Source organism: Globicephala melas, chromosome 10, assembly GCF_963455315.2.
Source record: "Globicephala melas chromosome 10, mGloMel1.2, whole genome shotgun sequence".
NCBI classification, from domain to species: Eukaryota; Metazoa; Chordata; class Mammalia; order Artiodactyla; family Delphinidae; genus Globicephala; species Globicephala melas.
The window spans coordinates 46,667,242-46,693,308 of record NC_083323.1 but is presented as its reverse complement, the minus strand read 5'-3'; the positions used below and the strand labels follow the sequence as shown (position 1 = coordinate 46,693,308).

General features: G+C 42.0%; 1 protein-coding gene across 1 annotated transcript in view; it reads left to right on the top strand.

Moving 5' to 3' along the window:
- The window catches only part of MYRFL (myelin regulatory factor like), a 117,204-nt gene that overhangs the window by 72,791 nt on the left and 18,346 nt on the right, over positions 1 to 26,067 (top strand). Inside the window, exons 12-15 of the mRNA XM_030866285.2 lie at positions 6,037 to 6,145; positions 6,934 to 7,043; positions 23,383 to 23,546; positions 24,173 to 24,236. Of these exons, the coding sequence (XP_030722145.1) occupies positions 6,037 to 6,145; positions 6,934 to 7,043; positions 23,383 to 23,546; positions 24,173 to 24,236 (447 nt within the window). The remainder of the gene's footprint in view (positions 1 to 6,036; positions 6,146 to 6,933; positions 7,044 to 23,382; positions 23,547 to 24,172; positions 24,237 to 26,067) is intronic.

Below are 26,067 nucleotides of genomic sequence, written 5' to 3'. Positions count from 1 at the left end.
CCCAAGAGAATGCACTTACCTGCCGGGAGCAGTGGCCATGACAGCACAGCACTGGCTTCACAAGCAGGAAATCTCTGAGTTATTTCCCACAGGCCGTTGCCTTTCCATTGTCAACTGCTGGAGCTTGCCTTTTCCTTTCCATCTCCAAACTTCCATCTCCTTGTTCATCTTTCAAATGCTGTCTCAGTCCAGTTCCTGCCCGTGTTTCTCCTGGACCTCTCCAGCCCCTTCCTCCCGGAGTCCCTGGCACCAGGCCTGCCAGCCACTGTCTTCCCCACTCAGCATCCTTCTTCTGAGGAGCAGTTAGAGAAACTCCACCCCCTCACGCCTCACTCGGGCAATCCCATTTCCCCAGGTTACGGGTCAAGACTTTCTCCTCCTGCAGAGAGGCAGGTGCCTAGTGGCAATCAGAAGTCAGGCCCCGAAACCAGGAGGCGGCTCATCCACTTCAGACTTGCCTGGATAAAACGCCTGACCTCGCCGAAACTCAGTGTCCTTATCTATAAGATGGAAATGGTGCCTCTCTGCCTGGACCCACAGAGTCTTTAATAATTTTGAACCCACTGAGATAATAAGAACTGAATCATCTCCGAAAGTCACAACTGCTGTGAAGACCTAAGGGATCCCGATGATGATGCCAGGTCACTCCTGGTTCCACCATTCAGTTCTGTGTCCCATTCAGTGCGTCTGCCACCTCCCCACCTTGTCACTCACACTGCTTCTCCTGTAAACATTTCGAGGCGGGGTGGCAGAATAGTTTTCAAACCTCCTTTCCTTATTCTTTCTTAGTTAATAGGAGACTTAATCTGTAAATCATTGGCCATTCTTCCAGACTGCATTCCTTTCCCAGTGCAAATCTGCACTGGTTTTTCTAAACCAGCCAAGGAATGTCCTCCTTGACTGAGAGGATTCCAAAGAATGGTTGTAATTGTAGACTTTTATACTGATCGCGAAGCTGCGGTTCGTGTTCGAAGAGCTGTGACCTCCTAACCTGATGGGAACTCTCAGGGCTAGAAGGTTCTCACATACATTTCAAGATACAAGTCTTAGATACCGTGCCTCTGCCTTTTAGAAAGAAATGAACTGGCTGTGTTTCAGATCACACCAACTTAAACTTATCCTTGCAACTGGCTATACAATTCTCCACCAGGCCTTATCTAAATGTAAATGGAAGATGACAAGTGGGGAAAGTCCTCCACCACCACTTCTGCCACCACTGGGCTTTCCCCAGAACTTCTTTTACTAAACGTCCTCAAATGGTGTTCCTTGGTTTGAAGAAAACATATTGTCTCAAAATAACAAGGTTCCCTAGAACTTCTCAAATCCCTCTAGGAAGACTTCTCCATGAAGTGAAATGTCACTTAATCCAGGCTCTCGACATGAAGTTCCTGTATCGCCTTCCTGCTCACAGAAGCAGGAGGAAATAAAGAGGAGGTGGTCTCTGGTTAGAAGGCAGAGTTTTAGTCCTGATTCTGGCACCCACTCGCCCAGGAACTTTGGCCCAGACACGCTCTATGACTCTACTGTTCTCTGAACAGGGAATGCCCATATTTACTCACGTTAAGAACTTTTTCTAAGCTTATATATGGGAAACATTTTTTAGCTGTATAAGGCTAAGCAAATAGATATTACTATTATTTACTTGCAAAAAATGCAAATTACATGTAATTCATCTGTTAAGTTATTTCACATTAATATATTTGTCCTTAATAATCTGTCCACATTTATGAAATACATGTTTCTAGAAATGTTGTCTATCCTATTCACCATTTATTACAGACAAGAGACATGATGGTAATGTTGATGATGGTGCTGACAGATGTGTGAACTTCATCTTCACCTCTCTCTGACTCAGTTTTTCCAACTTTTAAAAGAAGGCCATTCTTCCAAATGTGCTGGGAAGTGAACCTTTGGTTGACCTGATTGCAAGCGTAGGACTGGAGGCATTTCCCATCAAGGACGCACGGCAGCCAGAGCTGGCTTCTGAATTAGCTGCTGTGAGACAACTGTAGTGGCCAAACATGTTGCCTGATACCGTGTTGGGAGGATGAACATCCGTTGCTGCCGTGCCTGACCCTGCGTCTCCTCGCTCAAGGCAGCGAACATGGCTTTGCAGATATTAAGCACACAAGCACTCTGCGTGGAGAGGCCTGGAGGAGATCTCTGGGGCTCATCTGGACACACATCTAAGACACAGAGACAATAAAGCAGATATGACTGAAACCTGTGAAACGGAGGCACTGGGAAATGAGGTCAGCTTCGGGGAAGAGCAGTTTCACTTACCCAGACTTGGTGTTTACAGAGGTGATGATAGACTGGAGAGGAAATGCAGCTTTTACAAGCAAAAATTAGGGTGAAAAGGGTATGCTGCAAACCAAAGGGGCGTGAAGAACAGCAATGTCAATGCAAAAAAAAGGAAGTTGAACGTTGAATGCACCAAATTCTGTGGTGAAGGCTGAAAATAAGGCAGCAAACGGCTAAAAAGAAAAGGCAGGGGAAAAAAGATCAGTTAAGGTGAAATGCTCAAAGGTAATTTCTCCCAAGTGCACCAGCCGTAAACTAGTTAAAGACAAATGTGTGAAGAGCTCAAGAAAGTCAAACATGCAAAGTCTCCCCTCAGGGCCACGAGCCAAATGCAGACGTTCAGGGTGAGCCAATGCCATTCAAGCTGCTCCTGATGGGAGACTGATAGTCCGGGCTGCGGGCCATGGGTAATGAGATATCCCTCCCTGAACGGACTGGAGTTCACGGTCTACAATGTCTTCTCTGCGGTGAAAGGCTTGAGTTAAGATACAGAAACCTTGGGTGTGAGGCAGCATGACAGCGATGGCCCTTTGCATTCATGGTCAAAACTTTCCAAAATTGCTGTGGGCAAGATCAGATTAGACACCCAAGTTCACTTCCTACCCTCTTACTCAGCACACATGGATGAGCAAGGCATGGTGTTGAGTCGTGGCCTTTGTACAGTTCTCAGTAGAGGATTCCAAGGGGGCACAGTCCTTGCCTCAAGTGTTTTTCCTGGGCCAAGAGTACAGGCCATAGGGAGCATGCAATACAAGCAGTTTATATTTAGCTTTGGAAAGTCTACAACACGGCATTAGAAATCACAAGAGCATTTCCTTAGAAAAAGATTGTTACAGAAGGTGTTTAGGTCCCCAAGCCAACCCTCAGAATTTTGTGTGGCCAAAAATCTGTCTGAAATACAGTGGTGGTAGTACTAGCAAACCTAACTGCTATGTCTAGGAATATGTCTTTGGGGAAAATGCAGTCAAGGATCCAACTTAGACAGCAGGGGTCATTTTCCCTCTGTGTAGCCTGGACAGTTGGAGTGAAGGGCACATCCTCCTCTGCTTTCCCCTTGCAGCAAATGAACTGACACTGCCTCTGCTTTGGTCTCTGATGGGGCCTCATGCAGGAACCAAGGGGATAATGAGAAGCAGGCAGGTGGGCACGGGACCCCCAGAGTGCAGGGAGTGGGGAACAGGGCAGGGCCTGGCTAGTGCAAGGCCAGACTAGCCGGCTCCTGACTGACCCCCTGCCTTTGATTCTGTTAGCATCAGGGATTGTTCTGCCATTTCACTACCTCCATTCTTTCATTCCTTCTTTCCTTCATTCAAAGTTTGGGTGCCTGTTACCTGTCAGACACTGTGCTAGGCACTGTGCAGGTCCTAAGACAAACAAAACACAGGCCTCACCCTCAGGAAAGGAACTTTCATTAAAATTTAAGCTCCAAATAAGAAAAACTCATTGAATCTCCAGGGCCTGGCATAGTATCTGGCACATAGTAGCTACTCATTAAATATTTGTTGAATGAATGTAGGAGCTCAGAGTGACAGGTGTATGCATAGGGCAATATGAGATTGTGACTGTTCCTTCCTAGCATGGCCTGCAAGGCCCTCCCTGCTCTGACCTTGATCTTTACAGTCTAGTCACACCAAACCCTGCCTTGGTTGTGCAGGCATAATTCAGGGGATTTGCTGCCTCAGGACTTGGCTTATGGTGTTCTTTCTGCCCAGCATCCTTATCTTAGTCTTACCCTTTCCACCCTCTTCCCCACCCTTCATCTTTCCCTGACTAACTCCTATCTTAAAGTTATTAATTTATTTTATAAATATTAGTTAAGCACCTACTACATGCAAGGAATGGTACTAGAAACCGGTGATGTGGTGACGAACAGAAAATCATGGCCTCAAATATGTCCTTGCCCTCATGGGGTGTTTATTCTGTAGGAGAAGACAGATAGTAAAAGTGACTCACTAGTTGTCTGGTGGTAACTTTGATTAATGCTATGAAGGAAAAGGACGGGTGCCATTAGCACATAAGGCAGAGGGAAACTTCCTAGTCTTGGAGGTCAAGCAATCCTTCTCTGGTGAAGAGATGTTTTAAATGGGGAGAGGCGGAGGTAGAGGAGTGGAAGGGAAGAGCTTCTGAGGCAGGGAAATGCCCTGAGCAGGGGCCTTGTAGTGAAAGGGGCAGAGCGTGTTTGAGAACTGAAACAAGCCGAGATCTCGGTTGGGCTTCACCATCTCTGGGAAGCCTTCTTTTACAGTCCCCTGATAATCTTTTAGGTGCTTCCTTGGAGTTGCCATGATTCTCTGTTCATAACTCCATCATCACCCTGCATTTCTCACATTGTAATATAATCTTATGGGATGAGTCTGTTTTCCTGTCTAGACCATGAACTTTAAAAAGGCAATCATTTTGAAGTTCCAACACTCAGGGTAGTGCCTGGTATGTTGAAGGTGATTGGTAAATATTAGTCAAATGAAGCAATGAATGAAAGAACTGAACCAAGCTTTTGATAACAGCAATGATCAAAACAGCAGTGAGCTCAAAATTAGACTCCCCAGCAAGTACCTGAACTAAAGTTAGTCCATTTATCCAGTTAAGCACAAAGTCACAACATTTGATAACCCACCAAACTGGTGAAGGAAAGAGAACCTTTATGATATTGGAGGAACTTTCCTGCTCACTTGACAGAGTGGGTCCAGGGAGGGGTTCAGGGCCAAAGCAGGGGTTTCTTAAAACAACAGAAAAGCATTTCTGGTTGCTCCAACATATGGATGAATGTCCAGGCGGTATATTTTTAATTGCCAAGAGACAACTGGTTTCATAATCCAGTTATGTTCTCTAAAAGAAAATTTAAGGACCCACATAGGACTGCCAACTTTTTACTTGTGGAATAAGGTCATTAAAAAAAATCAATCATGCTATTACCATGAATTCATTAAAAAAAAAAAACCTCAAAAGGGAAGCCTTTGAATCAGCACATTTAGCTTTAGGAAAAATCCACTATATTGTCTTTATTGTTATCATTTTGCTGGGACCCAGTGAAATTTTTTTTGAGGAACTTGCAGTGACAGTTCTGAGTGCTTTTAACTACCTGTGAGAGTGGTTGGCTCCAAGGAGGACACCATCGCTGACCAGGGGGGTCTGGGGGAGAAGCCATCTGTAGGAATGTAGCCTGGATTTTGAGGGACCAGCAGATGGGTAATCCGGGCTAGCAAACTGCCACTTGAAACAATTTTCTCCAGCCAAGATGTCCATAAGCAATTCAGTGATGTACGATATACCCATTCTTAATAGGTTGTTACTTAAACTAAGCACTGCATTTTTAATTTATAAATACAAGGTCAGCCTGTATTTCTTAGCTGCTTATATTGCATGCTCAATTGGAAATGATACCTTGCTATCCTGGACAGAAATTGTTTCTCTCCAAGGTGATCAACCCCCATTCTCAGAAGGACGGTTCAACTCTCAGTGGACAGAAGTGAGGCCAGAGTAATGAATGAGGGAGGTTTTGCCCTGTAATTTAGCCACATAAACTCTGGCTCAGTTTATAAGTCAGTGGATGGAAGTCGCCGACATGAACCTTGAAACTTTTGCTTCTTGGAGGAGAAAAACATAAATTTCTCTTAAAATAGTTTGGGCAAGAGGAAAGGACATTCCCAGCATTCTTCATCTCTCTGGGCCACTCTGGGCCTTGATTCGAATAGCAGCTATCTAAGCGGGTGAAATCTGATCTTCTTAAATTAGGTTGACACAAATGAACAGCTGAGAAGAATAGCCCAAATGAGGATTGTCGAATACGACTACAAGCCTGAATTCGCATCTGCGATGGGAATAAACACTGCCCATCAAACAGGTACACACACAGCTCCCTTCTTAATTTTATACTGTCAGCTATTAAAGTTCTAGTTCCCTCTTCACCTGGAGGCTGCATGCTACGGCACTTGACGACATCCTGTCGGTCTAACTTGTCCTCTGTGAAAGCCATAATCACCAGAGCAGGAAAAGTTAAAGAAATTTCTGTCATCTTTCCTCAACACCCCCATCCCCACTCCTGCCCCCTAAGGTACCGGTGGAGGATTTTGAACACATTGTCTCCTTTCACTGGAGGCCTCTTGCTCATGGGATGAGGGCCGAGGGGCGGATGGCAGCGCAAACTGTATGACAGGCAGCACTGGGCAGCATCGGGATAGAGAGGGAAGGTGGCGGGACAGGCAGGTCCAGGTCAGAGAAGTGCAGAGTGATGTTCATACTCCAGTCCAGGAATTCTAAAGAAAAAAGGACCATTTAGAGGGCAGGGCCCTCCTGCAGAAGAAGAAAGAAAATCAAGCCGATGCCCTAGCCTCACATCTGTGTACAGGGATCTGAAGGTACTTAACCCCTTCCAACATTCGGCTCAGAGTCTCAAGAAAGAGTGGAGAAAACAACACTCCCTCTTTTAATCCTCTAGTGGTCCTTGGCTCCAAATTCCTCCTTTGCTTTTTAAATGCCTCGTAGATCAAAGCAAATGCTGAGGGGGGATAAGCATCTATTCGCAGAGGCATCCTGTGTAGTTGTCAGGGTTCCCATTCTGAGGTAGGCCTGGGAGGATTTTCTCCAGAAAGGTCTTTTCCTGACAAAACCTGTTGGAGTGTTTGTGTCTAGGGATGATCGCCCAGGAGGTGCGAGAGATCCTGCCCAGAGCCGTGAGGGAGGTTGGCCATGTCACCTGTGAAAACGGAGAGATGCTGGAGAACTTCCTCATGGTGGATAAGGTAACCCTGAACAGATACCTACCCTAGAGCTCTAACCGCACGGGCAAACCCCCTTCTGTGGTATCACAATGCACGGAACATCCACTGAGTTGTGGAGTAAGTAGGTATCAGTTATCCCACACTGGTCATAGGTACCCAAAAGAAGTCTCATAAGCGAAAAAGGAAAAAGGACTACGCAACAGTAAGCACTGGAATCCAGTGAGTCTTGTGGGAGGAACACCGGCCCTGGGACAGTCCACTGAGCAGAAGTGCCCTTCAAACAGGGACCAAACATCAGGAGAAATAGTGACAGCAAGTTCTGATTAGACTTTGTCTTGAAAAATGGAACTAAAACTTACGAAAGTGTCATTTCTCTCACATAAGATCATTTAAGTTATTAAAACAATGTGCTCCTCCTTAGAATGATTGAAGCCTGAGTGAAGTGTTGAAATATTATGTTTTTTTTGGAGCATAGTTTTTCAACAAAACTATATGTTTAACGTCCGCAGCACAATCATAAAGTGGGTCATTTTTACAAAGATATTCATGAGCCTCATCGTTTTTCCTCAAGGGCCTGTCAGAATTCTTTGGTATTCAAATCATTCTCTTTGGAAGGAATGTCACCATCCTTGTAGATTATTTCCTCTTCGCTTGTTAAGGAGTCTACGCCTGCCATTTCCTCGCTTGCCGACGCTTTGGTTGTCATCTGAGTGGTTCTCCGAGATCACGTCTGTGAATTCTGTGAAACCTGCATCTTTTGCGAGGTTTGCAGATTCACTCTGCGGCTGATTTGCTTTATGTCACGTTATTATATTTGCTTCTGGAGGGAAGGCTGATAGGCACGGGGATTTCAGGGCAGTAGGTAGAGATGTGTGAGTGGAGACTAATTCGTAATTTGTCAGTTCCTCGGGGCAGTACTTCCCAAACTTCAAAGTGTACACGAATCAGTAAGGGAGTTATTAAAATGCAGATTCCGGTTCAGCAAGAATGGAGTGAGGCCTGAGATCCTGAGTTTCTGACCAGTCTCCAGGTGAAGCCAGTTTTGCCAGTCCTGCTGGTCAGCAAGGCGCACTTGGAGTAGCAAGGTAGCGGGTATGTCTGCATGTTGGGCCCTTCCACAGTCTCCTACCTACAAGCTCTTGGACAACAAATACTTCGATAACAGCGCCGGATGGCCTGCTCACTGGGCCGCAAGGGCCGAGTGGCGGAAGTCAAGTTACTTCCTCCTGTCTCCCAGGACCACATCCTCCACAGAAGAAATTCTTTGGTCTCTCACAGCAAGGCTATCACTTCGCTTGAGAGGTGTTACCATCAGAAATTTATCTTTTTTTAACTAAAATAATTGTTTTGGCCATGCCATGCAGCGGGTGGGATCTTAGTTCCCTGACCAGGGATCGAACCTGGGCCCCGGCACTGAGCACGCTGAGTCCTAACCACCGGACCACCAGGGAATTCCCCAGAAATTTATTTTTAATAATAAAACACAAGTTTTTTATGTAATTTGCTTAAAATATAAACTATTTTGTATATACTAAAATATAAGATATATTCAGAGGTATCTGTAAAATAAAATCACCCTCACTCTCTTGCATTTTCATAAGCTTCCTAGGTTGAGAGAAAAGAGCAGAGGCACAGCTGTCAGCCTCAGGGTACGGCCTTGGGAGTGTGTCACCAGGCGGCCAAGGTGGGGCTCTTGGGGTTTCATCTGGTAGCAGCTGTATCACTTCTGGGTGTGGCCCTTCCCTAGAACACTCAGGAAAGAGATTTCTATGTTTCCTGTGTAGGTAACGCCTGCCCGGGGCCTTAGGACCGTCACTGTTCAGCAAAATAATTAGTTCTCCCCTGGCCCAGTGTTTTCCCGTTCCCAGGTGAGTTGAAGGGAGACAGTCAAGATGATTAGCAACAGGAGTTCCGAGGGCCAACCCCTCACTTTCCCAGGGGAGGTTACACCCGAAGTTCATTCCTAGGAAGTCAAGTGCAGAGACCTGGGAAAGCGGGGCGTGGCATTCCCGTTCCAGGCAGCCAGGTTCATTCATCACCTGAGGAGCAATCCATGCCAAGGGGGCACTGAGTTTATAAATAAGTAAAACTGACAGGAGTCCAGAATGGAAAAGGGGCGATTCTCTTAGTAACAGGATCTTGTAGTGATACAGTCTGTGGTGACGTCACTAAGGCCACACCTCCATACTCCGAAGGCTGGCTTTCTTCTTTGGCTCACTTCTGTGGATAGACTTCAATTGCTGGTTTAATCCTCAACACTGTGGAATATCCCTCTTCTACATTATAAGTACTTCCCAGAATACCCTTTATTCTCTCATTAAGAACGCAGGGTATGTGGCTCCTGTTGTCCCGTGGTGCTCTTTGTTAACTGATAAGAAAGATGTACAGATAACCTCTTGCTTTCCTGGACTCTTCCTTATTCACGTGGGCGCCATGGCAACCTTGATTGCCACGCCCAGGGCTGTTGGTTTTCAAGACCTTTTCTAGGATTTCCCGGGCTTTGTGTGCTATAGTAACAGGTGGAGATCCAATTAAGATACAGTCTCTCCCTCTGCACTCCAGTTCTCTTCCCCCAAATGTCTCTTTTTTATAAGGAAATTCTCATTGAAGCTAAAATGCAAACTAGAACATGGAAATGTTAAAATGTTGTGCTCCGTGACTGCTGTATCATTTCCACATGTACTTTGCAACGTGGTGCCGAAATAGGAAAGAGAATGGCTGGATCTTTACAGCCTGTCCATACAACCAGCGAACGCTGGAGATCAGAGATGTCAGCCAGAGTTGGTACAAGCCACTTTTTTCTCTTCTTAACAGGAGAAATGACCTTGCAAGATAAACTTCTCTTATACAGGGTGATTTACTGCTTCTCATAAATTTCTCATGGTTCGCGTGGCCCAGTGAAAGCTCAGCCAGGGGAGGTAGAGTGAAAGGACTCGGGGCTGATACTGAGAGCAAGGGGGCCTTAGAGTGGACACCATCGTCTCCTCCTGCATTCGACCACTGGGGCTCTGCTTTTTGGCGTGTTCATCTATCTCTTTACTTGGCAACTGTTAAATTTTGTTTCTGTGATTATTTGAGAACAGGTGGTTACATTTCCTGAGCATTATTATTAGGTGTACTTGGTGTAAGAAAAATGCACACAATAAATGTAAGAACTGCCTTAAACAAATTCACAACCGAGTCTATGTAAAGATGAGGTTCATCTTATCATTCACTAGCCTTGAATAATCTGTATGTGCGTGTTTCTAAGACTGCATGTCACAAGCCGCCCTGCCATAACTTAGTATGTGGCTACTTTTTACTCATTGATTCTATTTTTCCTGCAACCATAATGTGGCAGGGATTGTCTATTTGAGTCATGAAAGGGTAAATAACACTTGGTTCCTATCTTCAAGTAGCTGACAGTCTAAGCAGGATGATGTGACAGGTACACAAGAAATAATGCTCTGAGTTACAACGTGAGACGTCATAAATCTGTGGGATGCATAAAGTGCCGCATCAGTTCAGAGGAAGGAGAGAGGCTCTCTGGAGACTAGGCAAGTGTTCTCAGATGGAAAGGAAGGGGGGAGATGGAGAGACAAAGGAAGGAAGACATTGGTGGACCGTGGGGACTGAGGGTGTAGCTGGCGGCAGTGGGGAGAGCATCACAAGAGGCCTCCCAAGCCTTCCTTTTTCTCATCCACGGGGTCCAGTTAGACAAGTCCTGCTGTTCTTACTGAGGTACTATCTCTTGTATATCACATTCTTTCTTTATTCTCTTTATTTTCTCCGTTTTTATCCCTAGCTATTGTAACAACCTCCTAACTGACCAGCTAGCTGCCAGTAGAATCATTTTCCTTCAAACCAAAACAAAACGAATCTCTGATCCTATAATCTCCCTTTCCCAGTTTTGGCTCTTCACTGGCTTATTATCATAACCCTCCACAATCTGGATGGAATCTTCTCTTTCTGACTCATTTCCTAACACTCATACCCCCCAACCCCCAAACACCTTCAAAATATGATGTGTCTGCGCACACACGCACAGTCTTGTTCCTAGCTGCTCCCCCGCCAGCCTTTTTTCTGTTCCTCACACTCCAAGTTTGTTTCTGCCTCGAGCTGTTCTGTTGATTGTTCTCTGCCACGAAGACTCTCCCTTCAGATGATCTCATCATTTGGATTGCAAAGCAAGACCTTCCCTGACCACCTTGTCTAAGAGTCTCCATGGCACTTGATTTCACTTTGTAAGATCCAGGGCCACCGCGAGGGTGTAGAGTGCCTTTGCAGTAATTAGAAAAAGGAGCTCCCTCTGGCTGGCGCAGACCTCGTCCTCCCCCTCAGCTGGGTCTCTGTGCAGGGGATACACTGCAGACTTGCTCACAGCAGCCTGGAGACTTCTGTCCCTAACGGAAATGATCTTGTTTACTTGCCTACTTGTTTTTTGCCAGTCTCCCTGGGTAGTTGTATGAGAACAAAAAAATCTTCTATATTTTTCAAAACTGTACCTCCAATACTTTATATGAGGTGTTAACCCCAGGGCTTAGAGTACTGGAGGAGTTCAACATATCTTGGTGGATCGAGTGAATGAATTCCGTGATGCCTGGATTGCTCCTGTCCTCACACTGCCTTAGGCCTCTGGATACACAGCTTCTAGAGTATGCATCACATTGTGTTGTCATTCTCTATTTGGTATCTCCTCCACTGGACTGTGAGCTTCTTGAGGTCAGAGAATGTGTCTTGTCAATCCTGTGTTGTTTAGAACAGTATCTGATACCTCGTGGGTTCTCAATAAGACTTTATGTTAATGCATGAGTTTTTGAATCTCAGTGAAAGGAAGAGACGTGGTTCTATCAACGTAAGGGAGTTTGAAGGAGAAGTGGTTTTCTAGGGGAAAAGATGGGTTCAGTTTCGAGTTTGAGATGTCAGCTGAACATTCAGATGAAAACATCCAGAGGTGACTGGGAGTGTGGAACATGAGAGAGAAGTTGGGGGTCAAGGGGGAGCTACAGACAGGGGTGAAGATATTAATTCATAAGGAAAAGGTCATGGACGCAGGTCACAGATGGGAAGCCTGTGGCCCAGTCTGGCCTGCAGACGTTTTTCCCTCACGGTGTTTTAAAAATTTTCAAATGTGTTGCTTACCTTTAAAAATTAGGAGATCTTCACACACATTTTGGATTTCCAGTTCCCTTGAAACCTCAGATCTGGTGACGTGGTGCTGAGAAGCGACTCCCCCAGAGGGGCTTCGGCAGCCTCACATCTCTGCTTCCTGGTTTTTTAAAAAATTTATTTATTTTATTTATTTATTTTTGGCACGTTGGGTCTTCATTGCTGCGCGTGGACTTTCTCTAGTTGCGGCGAGCGAGGGCTACTCTTCCTTGCGGTGCGTGGGCTTCTCATTGTCATGGCTTCTCTTGTTGCAGAGCATGGGCTCTACACACGTGGGCTTCAGTAGTTGTGGTGCATGGGCTCAGTAGTTGTGGCTCACGGGCTCTAGAGCACAGGCTCAGTAGTTGTGGTGCTCGGGCTTAGCTGCTCCGTGGCATGTGGGATCTTCCCGGACCAGGGCTTGAACCCATGTCCCCTGCATTGGCAGGCGGATTCTTAACCACTGCACCACCAGGGAAACCCTCTGCTTCCTGTTACCTGCCTGGCCCAGCAGGCGCTTGAGTTCATATAGGATAAGAAACAAAGAGGGCTAAAGACAGCAGAACACTTCCAGGAGGGTCTATAGGAGAAAGAGAGGCCCTGGGAAGGCCGAAGGATTGGGTGAAGGTAGGAGGAGAACATGGGGCAAACACAGTGTCAAAAAGCCAAGAGGGCAGAGAGGATCGATAAGGAAATGGGGAGGAGATGGAGGAGATGGGAGGAAAATGAACCTCACCGAAATCTCTTTGATGATTAAAAATTCCCTGATCGTACATGGCACGCCAGTTTAAGAGCATGAATTTCAGCATCAGATAAAAGTTTGTCCAGAACTTGGCTCAGCCAGTGTGGGGGATCATAAGGTCATCTTTTTTTTTTTTTTTTTTTTTTTTTTTGTACGCGGGCCTCTCACTGCCGTGGCCTCTCCTGTTGTGGAGCACAGGCTCCGGGCGCGCAGGCTCAGCGGCCATGGCTCATGGGCCCAGCCGCTCCGCGGCATGTGGGATCCTCCCGGACCGGGGCACGAACTCGCGTCCCCTGCATCGGCAGGTGGACTCTCAACCACTGCGCCACCAGGGAAGCCCAATAAGGTCATCTTTAAAGCTATTCAAAACAAATTATTTTATTCTTTACAGTTCTACAGTAAACTAACTTTAGTATGGTGAGTTGGAATTCTACCTAAATCACTTTTTCCCCCAATGAAGCAGTTGCTTTCATAAATGAATTTTTTTTAATGCAGATCTTCTTAGGACCACAACTTTTAGGTCCACAACACAGTATAACTGATAAATGGTTAATCGTTAATAAATTTTTTTCAGGTGCCGCTCAAAGATACCACCACTTTGGGTGTCTCTGAAATGACTTATTTTTTTTTATAGAGTGACAAATACTATTTTTCATTTTTAAATATAGAAAAACTGAGTTATAAAAAATTATATTAGTTTAAGTTCATATAGCCAGCCCAGAATCTAAATGGTTTTTTTTTTTAAAGGTCCTACTCAGCAGTTAGTTTAAAAGTCCCTTCTTTTCTCATCAAGAGAGGAAATAAATTTCATTCATTAGTTGCAGTGATGTTCCCCACAGGAGGTTAGTACTCCCTGTTGCACTCACTGATTGATTTGACTCCAAGCCAAAGGATTAGAGTTAATATGCTATTAAAACCAACCCTGGATATTTTAACAACTGATCACCTGTTTGTAGATCATCTTCTTTCCCAGGAACTTCTTACACTGGCAGCAGGGAGAAAATTCTCGTTTCTAAATTTTAGAGAGAAATATGCCATTTATTGTTTTCTTGGAAAATTTCTTTCTGTAGTTATGTCTTCTTAAAAAGTAATTGCTATTTATTTTTTCCCATGCATTTAAACAAGATGGGTTGATGGATGGACAGACAGATGGAGAGACGTGTGATAAAGGAAATAGAGCACTATGCTAATTGTGGAATTTACGTCGGGGGGGTATATGGGCATTTACTCTACAATTTTTTAAAAACTTTTCTGTATGCTTGGAAATTTTAGTTATAAAATGTTGGGAAAAGGATAATTGTTCCAGACATCTAAAACTGCAATTTAAATATTGTGTCAGAAGGTGATGGCAATGCTTTGAACATCAGATAGCCCCGTTTATTCAGGCCTTCAATGATTGAGTACCTGGAATTTCACATTTTATTTACCAAAGTGGAATTTAGTTAAAATGGCTGAACTTATGCCAAAGTTTTCAAAGAGACTATTTTTTAGTAATTTCTTATAAAGTGTTTAAGGATACTTCAGTCCCTTTCTGATGATGCTGACTTTTCTTCACCTGTGAAATCTGGCCACTAGGTCAGAACTTCTTCCTCCCTGTAGGTATAGTTTAGTTCCCTTGGGCTTCATCCATGAAGTTCCCAGTCTACTGAGCTCGGTCTCAGATATTCAGAGTCTGTCACTGCCTTCAAGCTACTCAAACTGAGTAAGAGCACTGAGAGTAAGTAAATAAACTTTGGACTAGAGTGGTAGCTCTCAAGATGTGAAATCTCTTTCATTTTTTTTTTTTTTTCTCCAGTAGATTTTCCTCTTTCCTCTTTATTATTGGAACTTTAGAGTGGAGGTACTACCCTCTTCTTTGTACTGCTCTTTTTCTTCATTACATTTTTTCTTCTCTGCATTCTCATTTCCTCTTCCATCCAACTCCCCACAACGATGGCAGCCACGCTAATGTGTTTCATATATATCCTTGGATAGTCAGGCTTTCTGGAACATTATTAGTGTTGTTTTTGAATCTGTTTTAAATTTCTTTGAATTATATACATCTGCTCAGAGTCTGATACGTGGAATTCCTTGGCATATGTCCTTACGTTCTCCTCCTCGAGTGATGGCCTCTTCCAACTCTGCTGACCACAACTGTGCAGTGATGAACGTTCTCACACAGGCCTCCTTGTGAACCTGTGGGAGGTTTTCTCTGGCACGCATACTGGAGGTGGGGTATAGGATACACACAGCCTTAATTCTATGAAATGCTGTCAGATTGTTGGTCAGCTCCAACTCATAACAGCAGCACATGAGGTTGACTGCTTCTCTGTATCCTCATCAACACCTGACATTATCAGACTTTCTAAATTTTTCAATCCTAATTGGGGTAAAGTGGTATCTTACTGTTTTAATTTGTCTTTCTCTGATGAGTAACAAAGTTGTGCATCTCTTTCTTATGTTAGCTATTCAGATTTCTCCTTCTATGAATTGTTTGCCCAGTTTTCCATTGGGTTACCTGTCTTTTTCAGGATGAGAATATACTTTTCCACTTGATGCTGTTATTTTATTTTTTCCCAGTGCTCTCAAAGATAAAATAGACCAAACTATAGCAATGGCTTAAGATAGTAACAATTATTTTCTCTTTCAATGGTTTCCTTCCTGGTGCTAATTACAACTTAAAACTATATCATATACTTCTGGTTTACTTGCTCTTGGCCAATCTCCCCACTAAGGAAACATGCTCTATGAGGGCAGAGATCCTGTCTACCTTATCTAATTGTTTTCTCCCTGTACTTAAGACAGTGGTTAGCACATCGTAGGTGCTTGATAAAGAACTATTGATTCTGTTCATTAGCTGAATATTGAGCTACGTGTGCCAGGTACTGAGTTGGCCCTAAGACACTGCCCTCAAAAGGAGCTCATTGGTCACCCAGAAAGAGAAGAAATCAAAGAATTACAATAAACGGTGCCATGTGTTAGTTCAACTGGAAACTTGCCTCAGTCAAAGGACTCAAGCCCTTCCACAGAAAATTACAGTTAAACTGGGATAACAAAAATTAAGCAAGAGTTCTAAAGCAAACAAAGAGCAACAATTAAAACACATAATTTGAAACAGTTTTATGAACTTGTGCTCTCCCCATTTAAGGCAGAGGTCAAAATACAACATCCAGGGAAATGAGCCCAGGAGTTGTCCTCTTTGCAAGAGAACTCTGCATGGGAGGGAAAGCTCACCTCCAGGGATCTGTGGGAAGTTCAGCTGAAGTCTGAGCTCCTACACCATCTCAGCAGCCTGCTTTTCTGGTTTGAGGATTCTAGTTTTTTTTTTAAATCCATGTCAAGGCCTGGTGAGCTTTGTACACTCTTGGACAAAGATCTAAAGCTGAGTTTATCCAAAGCCTAAACAATTGCCAGGCACACCCATTGGCTAAAAGACCGTTTTTCTCCCTTTGACAATCACTTTCATAATACTCAATTACAGGCTGTTTTAGTCCTATGATTTTATCATAAAAACATCAGTCCATGCAACATCAGATGCCACAAGGAGAGATTTTCAAGTCTGTGACTCTCACTGGAAAAGAAAGAAGAGCCTATTTCAACTTCTCAAAGCATTCTTTGCTCGCAGGCTTTGTTACCCTTACTCGGTTTTTGGACAGAGGACAAGCTGTAGTTCCCAAAGAGAGGAGAAATCAAGTCCACTGCCTGGCTGCTCCCCAGCATTGGGGCTCATTTATCGTCAGTCCTGCAAGGGACCCAGGAGCTTGCAAACTGCCTTCTACAGAGTCTAAGTGTTTCCTAGGGGATGAAGGGGAACTGAAGGGACGGTCATCTGTTTCCATCAGTGGAGGCCACATGGCTGGTTACAAGAGAGTCACTAGCCCATCGCACTGAGGATGTTGAACACTAGTGTTTCTTTCCTTAATTCACCTGCATTTCCTAACGTGGAAAGGGAATTTGGAATATAGACTTTGCTTTTCTGAGAAAAACCTCAGGTAAAAAAATAAACTGGACGTTTGGCCACTTTCTTCAATTTCACCGGAGAGCAAGGTTATGAGTGCCTCAGGGCATGCATCACCACTGTAAGAATATTCACTCATTTAATCTTCAAGTCTGTCCTGTGTTACTGCCCTGTGCTGGAGAATCTGCTGTGGACAAGAGGCCGGCCCTGTCTCCAGGGGTTTGTAACACTGGTAAACATGACACCAAGTGAAAGGAAGGTGGGCGGAGAGGGAGGACAGCTGGTTTAGGCAGAGGGAGCAGGCAGAGACGAGGGGATACATGATCCATGTTCTGTGACCGGCACAAGGTTCAATATGATTAGAGCACAGCGTGTGAAGGGGGCTATGTGAAAGGAGAGGCTTCAACAGAGACACACGTTAAGCTAAATAATGTCTCTGATTTCACAAACACCTCCCTGTTTTCCTGTGCACTTATACTTGCCAAACTGCCCTACGTGTCCTTTCAAAAAATATGCTCACGCTGTCCATAAGTCCCCTCACCCCAAAGCAAGTCTTTTAAACAGTGGGTGAAGATTCTCATGTGATTTGAAGCAGTTGCCACTGCCCCCAAACCCAATCTCATGAGCAATTTTTGGTGGCAAGCTGGTTTAATCATTTTTACATCACAATTATAAAGCTACATTTTAGTTGAGGTAGTGGATTCCATCTGAAATGGTTAATAATAACTGGACAGAGTTGATTAATTAAATTAGATTCAATTATAAAATAGTTCTTAACCAACAGTGGGTGTCAGATGGGGAAGCTTTTCAAAATGCCCCAGCCTTATGCCCTTCTCTGTCCTAACGAATACGAACCTCTATCTGCGAGTTGGACACTTAGAAAAAGCTCCTGAGGCATCTAGGTGCACATTCGTGGTTAAAATGAACCCATGGAGACCTCACCACTTGCATTGAAAAGGTTATTTTCAGAAAACTCTAGATTATGTTTTTGAACATATTTGTACTGACTTTACTGTGATGATAGAGGACAAGAAATCAGAAGTCTTTTAATAAGAAGCAATCCCAATAACATGTCCTAGAAATTAATTTTTTTGGTAACCTCCGATTGGATCCATAAAGTCAGGGCCATCATTACTATCAGGAAGGTAGTAGTAAATTCCCTCTCCACCTCTATTTCCTCTTAGATAGGAAAACACATGAATTATCTTCATTCCCGTTGAATCTACTGGGAAGATGTATGGTGTTGTCATATTTGAGTTGCAGAAATCAGAGCTGGCTTATCATCATTATTGACACATAACTGGACAATTGCAGCGATCGCTTCTATGCCATTAGCAGCATTAAAAGTCCTGTGGGGAGACATGGCAGAAAGAACTGACTGTGTTTTAGAGGGGACATTAATATCATTCTCCACTGTCTGCTTTGGTTTGAGCTAAATCACAAATTACTGTATCAAGCAAACATTTTTTTAAAAGAGAGAGGAAAAAAGGGAGCCAGTTGCCAAGAGAAATTAAAAATATTATTAGGTATGGTAGTGCCAGTGAGGATGGAGAGAAGTAGGTAGGTTCAGGAGATTTAGGATGCTGAACTGACAGCACTATGTGATGGATTTCCTGTGGGGGAAGGAGTCAGAGATGATGGCTGGGAACCTGTGCTGGACTGCTGGGTGGACATCGACTGACCATGTGACTGACTCTAAATATTACAGTTATAATTCTACTATAAGGCTTTCTGCTAAACACAGTAAATAGTCATATGACATTTACTATGATTTACAACCACAGAAAGTCATTCTTATCTTCATGATTTCTGCCTTATTTTTATAAAACAAATTTAGAAGGAAAATCTATACCAGAATTAGAAAATTTAGAACAGCTTGTGTCAAGAGATTTTTTTTTTTTGCTTTGTTTTTGTTTTGTGATTTATTTACTTTTTAACTTTTTTTTTTTTTTTTTTTTTTTTTTTTTGCTGTACGCGGACCTCTCACTGCTGTGGCCTCTCCCGTTGCGGAGCACAGGCTCCGGACGCGCAGGCTCAGCGGCCATGGCTCACAGGCCCAGCCACTCCGCGGCATGTGGGATCTTCCCCGACCGGGGCACAAACCTGCGTCCTCTGCATCGGCAGGTGGACTCTCAACCACTGCGCCACCAGGGAAGCCCTTATTTTTTAACATTTTTAATGAAAAATTTCAAACATATACAAAATAAGAGAGAATAGTATTGAAACACATTTATACATTTCACTCAGATTCCAGTTATTAATTCACGTCCAATCTTGTTTTATTTAAAAAAACTCTCCTCCCATACAGCTACATTTTTTTAGCTTTGTTGAGATAAAATTGACATACAGCACAGGGTAAGTTTAAGGTGTACAACGTGATGATTTGATAAACATATATTGCAAAATGAGTACCACAATAAGGTTAGTTGACATACACATCACTTCATATAATTACATTTTGTGTGTGTGTGTGGTGAGAACATTTAAGATTTACTTCTTACCAACTTTCAAGTATATAATATAGTATTGTTAATTATAGTCACAATGCTGCACATTAGATCCCCAGAATTTATTCATCCTAAACTGAGTTTGTACATTTTGACCAACATTTCCTCATTTCCCCCACTGTCTCAACCTTTGGCAACCACCAATCTATTCTGTTTCCACATATAAGTGATATTATACAGTACTTATATTTCTGTGTCTCACTTATTTCACTTAGTATGACACCTTCCAGGTCCATCCATGTTGTCACAAATGGCAAAATGTCCTTCATTATCATAGCCGAATAATACATATGTATATACACACACACACACACACACTTTCTTCATCCATCCATTGATGGACACTTAGGTTGTTTCCATATCTTGGTTATTGTGAATAATGCTGTGACGAACATGGGGGTGCAGATATTTCTTTGAGATAGTGATATCATTTCCTTTGGACATATACCCAGATATGGGATTGCTGGATCATATTCATAGGGTAGTTCTATTTTTAACTTTTGTATAACTTCCAAGCTGTTTGCCATGGTGCCTATGCCAATTTACATTCCCACCAACAGAAGGATTCCCTTTTTTCCAGATCCTTGTTCTCTCGTCTTTTTGATAATAGCCATCCTAACAGGTGTGAGGTGATATCTCATTGTGGTTTTTATTTGCATTTCCCTGATTAGTAATGTTGAGTGTCTTTTCTTGTACATGTTGCCCATTTGTATGTCTTCTTTGGAAAAATATTTATTCAGGTTTTCTGCCCATTTTTAAACTGGAATATTTGTTTATTGCTATTGAGTTGTATGCATTCCTTATATATTTTGAATATTAAACCCTTATCAGGTATATGGCTTGCAAGTATTTTCTCCCATTCAGTAGATTGCCTTTTAATTTTGTTGGTTATTTTGTTTGCTACACAGAAGTTTTGGTTTGATGTAGTCCCACTTCTGTTTGTTTCGTTTGTTTGCTTTTGTGGATTGTACTTTTGGTCTTGTCCAAAATATGGTTGCCAAGACAAGGAGATTTTTCCCTGTTTTCTTCTAGGAGTTTTACAATTTTACGTTTTACATTTAAGTCTTTAACACATTTTGAGTTAATTTTTGTAAGTGGTGTAAGATAGAGGTCCAATTTCTTTTGCATGTAAATATCAGATTTTCCCAACACCATTTATTGAGGAAAATATCTTTTCCCCATTGAGTATTCTTGACTTCCTTGTCCTTCCTGGTCTATGTATCTATTTTTATGCCAGTACCATACTGTTTTGATTATGATAGCTGCTTTGTATTATAGTTTGAAATCAGGAAGTGTGATGCCTCCAGCCTTGTTATTTCTCAGAATTGCTTTGAATATTTGGGATCTTTTGTTGTTCTGTACCAATTTTATGATTAGTTTTTCTAGTTCTGTGAAAAATGCCATTGGAATTTTGACAGGGATTGCATTGGATCTATAGATGTCTTTGAGTACGATGGACGTGCTAACAATGTTAATTCTTCCAATCGAAGAGCACAGGATATTTTTCCATTTATTTGTGTCTTCATCATTTCTTTCACCAATGTCTAATAATTTTCAGTGTACAGATATTTCACCTCATTGGTTAAATTTATCCCTAAGTATTTTTCATTGTTTTTAATGCTATTGTAAATGGGATTCTTTCTTTTTCAAATTGTTCATTATTAGTGTATGGAAACTAGCTTATTTCTGTAAGTTGATTTTTCATCCTACAACTTTACTGAATTCACTTATTAGTTCTACTTTTTGATGGAGTCTTTAGGATTTTCTGTATCCAAGATATCATCTTCAACAGAAACAGTCTTACTTTTTCATTCCCAAATTGGATGCCTTTTATTTCTTTTTATTGTCTAGTTGCTCTGTCTAGGACTTCCAGTACTGTGCTGAATAGAAACAGGGAGAGTGGGCATGTCTTGTCTTGTTCTTGACCTTAGAGGAAAAGCTTTCAGCTTTTCATCATTAAGTGTACATGTTAGCTGTGGTCTTGTCATATATGGCTTCTATTATGTTGAGGTATATTTTAACCAGACTTAATTTGTTGAGAGTTTTCATCATGAAAGGATGTTGAATTTTGTCAAAATCTTTTTCTCCATCTATTGAAATGACCATATAAGTTTTATCCTTCATTTTGTTAGTGGAGTGTATCACATTGATTGATTTGCATATATTGAACCATTCTTGTATCCCAGGAATAAATCCTTCTTGATCATGACATATGATTCTTTTAATGTATTGTTGAATTCAGTTTGCTAATATTTTGTTGAAGACTTTTGCATGTATGTTCATCAGGGATATTGACCCGTAATTGTCTCTTCTTGTAGTGTTCTTATCTTGCCTTGGTATCAGGGTAATGATGGCCTTTTAAAATGAGTTTGTAGTGGATGGAGTTTCCATTTTTTGGAGGAGTTTGAGAAAGATTTTTATTAATTCTTCTTTAAATGATCATCTTATTGTTTTCTAGCTGTTTTGTAGTTCATTTGTTCTTTTCTTCCTTTGCTGTCTTCGTTTGTGAATCAGTGATTTTTGTAGTGTTATGCTTTGATTCTCTTCTCTTTACCTTTTGTGTATCTACTGTAGGTTTTGCTTTGTGATTACCATGAGGCTTACATAAAATATTTTATAGATTTAACAGTCTATTTTAGGCCAATAATAATTTAACTTTGATCACATACAAAACTCTTCCCTTTTACTCCCCCCTCACCCCATGTTTTATGCTTTTGGTGTCATAATTTACCTCTTTTTATGTGTGTACCATTAACAGATTATTGAAGCTATAGTTATTTTTAATACTTTTGTCCTTTAACCTTTATGCTAGAGTTAAGTGATTTATATACCATTATATAATGGTATTAGAGTATTCTTAAACTGACTATATACTTACCTTTACCAGTGTGTTTTATACCAGTGTGTATGCCTTTAAACTCTATGAACTAAGCCTTAAATCTATAACATTCAGCTTCTGAATCCTTTCCAAGTGGTTGCTTTACAGTGTTTGAAACCCAGAAAACTTCGGTTTGCATGATGAGAATCTCAGAGACACACAGCCCTGAGTTTGATCCCCAGCCACAAAACAGTCTTTCTATTTTGGCCTTGAGCTCATCACTTTACAACAGTGGACCAGCCTCTATGAGCCCCAAAGAACACCATGACATTCTAAACTTGTAAACACAGAGGGGTGGGGAAGAGGAGTGGTTATGGGATTGGGGTGTGAGTTGATGAGAGCTTTCCAGGATTTTTGTATGGCTAAGAAACAGACACACATGTTCCCCAAACAACTGACGTGTGTGGGTGGGGGAAGGGGTGTCTGGATCCCTGTGGTTTTGGTTGATCTCTCCTTTCTTGCTCTTTCTGACATGTCAGTAACTTTCTTTGAATAGGAAGAATTAAGTGCTGTTGTTTTAAATTTTGTTTAAGCTAAAATGTAAATTGCATGTAATAGCTTATGGGATATTAAGACAGAAATCAACATCTCAAGAATCATCCTCTCATTTATAAATGAAGAAACTGAAGCTCAGAGAAGTTGTTACATTTTACCCAGGATCTCACATCTAGCAGGTGGCAGAACTCAGAGAAAAGCCCAGGTCTTCTTTCCTCCCTCCTTCACCTGAGCAATTTGATGCACATTTTACCAGGGAGAACTGAAGTCATTCCTTCTGATTTAGTGATGCAAACACAAATCAACATTCAGAAGCCTGTTCTGACTTTCTTTACATGAGTTTTAAATAGAGCATAATGGCCACTGAAAGTAAATCTTTGGATTGGAAACTTGACAGTGTCCTTCAGCTCTGTTCTCTCTCTTGGAATACAAGGACATATTTCCATTTTATTGCAAATTGAACATAAGCAGTTTTACTACATAGCCAGAAGTTTGGCAAGACCACTTTAAATTTCAAGCCTCCAGATTTATCTTGAATGAACGTGAGGCTGTGTGTGTGTGTGTGTGTGTGTGTGTAGCCGTTTTCAATGGAGTTTTCCAGCTGTCTTTGGATGGGCCATGGACAGTTGTCTAGTGGTCTCAAACTGTATGTGCTTTGAATTTTTCATTTTTAGGACCAGATCTTTATGGAAAATGTGGGTGCAGTGAAGCAGCTTTGCAAACTAACCAACAACCTTGAAGAAAGAATAGAAGAGTTAGAAATATGGAACAGAAGACTGGCCAGGCTGAAGCGGCTCAGTAGTTGGAAGTCCTCTGCCAGTGAAGTGAGCTCGATCAGGTACTTCCAGGATTGCCATAGAAATCTGGAGAAAGGAGAGAATGGGGTCTTTCCATAACTAGATCACTCTGAATGGTCTGTTCTACCAAGCAGCAACCATTACTTTCTTTTAATTAAGTCCCTATTCTTCTTTCAGAATGTTTTGGAACACAGTTGTTTTATGTGATAATTTTCTTACTTTTCCTGTTGCTGCTTTTAAAATAAAACAAAATATAATGCATCTGTTTAAGAGCAGTGATTATAGGAAGTGCTACATTTTAACAAAAGGGTGGCCTTTCCTTTGAGGAGGAAAGGTGGCCATTTCTAAATTTAGAGAACCATGTTTGGTCCTCAGGGAAAAAACTTTTATTCTATTTTTTTTATTACTTAAGGAGGCACGTGCACATTTTCTGATATATTTTGAGAAAAAGGGAAATGTAACTTTTAATGCATTTATTTATACTTACTAAGTTTCTTGTACACAAAAAGAACTCTCAGTTGCCTCGACTCTTCCTTTTTTAAATTACCACTGAATAATAATAATAAAAAAAAGCATACTGCTGTGTTAGTGACAGTCTGGGCCTTCGTCATATAACTCTTGGAGAGGCAGCTGAATCAAAACTAATTTTCTCTTTCTCTTTTTAAAGCAAATGTAGCAGAGCTCTTAGTGCATCTTCTCCAAAAAGGACCATTCCCAAAAAACCCAGCAAGGTAAATAGACTTAAATTTATAATGAACAGAGGTGATATTTTCTATTCAAATAGTCTTTAGAAAAATTGATCAGGAATTTTTTTCTTCATTTATTTGTTGATGGGTTCCCTAGGCATCCTTATGCACTTAAGGCATTTAAATATTATCCTTTTAATAGATATTAACTGGTTTTTCAAAGAGGAGTTTAGAGATATGAGTACAGAACCTGTTCATTTCAGAAATATTGTTCTGCCGCTTTTTGTGTGTATAGTCCCCATCAGGTGAAATTCATCAGCAGATGACTCTGGGCTGCAAGATCTGTGTGGATGCCTTGACTTGACTCAGGCCCTTATCTTTGTCTCCAGAAGATCTCAAAGGGATGTCAGTTAATCCACAAATCCCTTTTCCCTTTGATATTTAGTACTATATATGCAAATGGAGACTAGGTATTCACTTGCTTGCAAAGGATAAAATGTGAAAGCTATATTAATGAATAGAGCATTTCATCAAACAGGATAACATTTACATTAAAGGTGAAGGTTAATCATTTATTAACTTAAAGGACACCCTCTCCATTGCAGAGAAGTGTCAGTGAGGGAGAAGCTGCAATACTCTCTTCCTAGCTGCCATTCATAGATAGCTGTGAACCTCAGCTCGCTCCCTCAGATCCACTAGTTTTCCAAAGGTGGCCTTTCCCGGAGGAAGGTATTTATGACCTTAACCTATATCCTGTTACGGGCTGACCTGATGTTTGGGCCATTGTCGCAATTTACTCTCTACTCCTCATGTTGTACGTCACTGAACTATTCTAAGAGGGTTTAGAAAGTTGAATATTCTACTAAAAACTACTAAAATGTTATGCTGTGGACAAGCTTCTTGCTATACCAATAGGCATAAATACATGGATAAATGTATATGTAGAAGTGTTTTGGGGCAAGTTTACTTAATTGCATTGGGAAACAGATAATAATAATGTCTACCTTACAAAGAGTATTGATAGGATTAAATGAGCGAAAGCCCTTAGCACAATGCCCAGCACATAGCAGGTTGCTCAGTAAACACAAAATACTAAAAATATTGTGTAGGGAAGGTGCTCTTTGTACTAAGGGGATAGAGGGAATTGTATCTACATCCATGGAGGCCCTGATTGGTACAGTTTGGCTCCTGTGCAACCTCTGTAGCACCCATCTTGCACACAAAGAATCTTTATTTTGCAGTTTTCTCAGAATATTAACTAGAACATACGGTCCATGAGAACAGGCTCTGTGTCAGCCTTCCTCATTCTGTGTCCCCAGGGACAGACACAGAGCAGGTACTCAAGAAATATTTGTCAAATGTATGAATGAATGGAGAGCCCAGTCTGAAAATATTCCCTGAAGGCTCACAATCTAAATTTAAAGCATTAAGAGATTCAGTGTCTTGGGTGTATGCGTGGTGGGGGAGTTGGGGTGTGGACACAGGCTCAGGGACTTATATGGACATCCAGACATTAAAGAGCACCCATTCAATTCAGAGACTTCATGCAGTCACTGTCCTACGCCCCTGTGCATGCAAAAGTTAGTAAGATGTGGCCCCTTCTAAAGAATTTTAAGGTAGCCAGGGAAGATCAGAAGAGAAAACAAAGAACAGTTGTACCCAGATGTGATAAATATTGCAGAGGCTCAGAGCACCGTGGGAGTATCATGGGACCCGGGCCTTCAAGGGGGCGAAAGCTTTGGCTAGAAAGTAGCAGGTGCTGCTAGAGAGGTTTCAGATGGAATGGCACAAGCCAAGGTCTGGGAGCTGGCACCAGCTTCCTTGAAGGACTAGGTGGGAGTTTGTTAGGGAGGAGAGTCGAAGTTAAGGCTGAAAA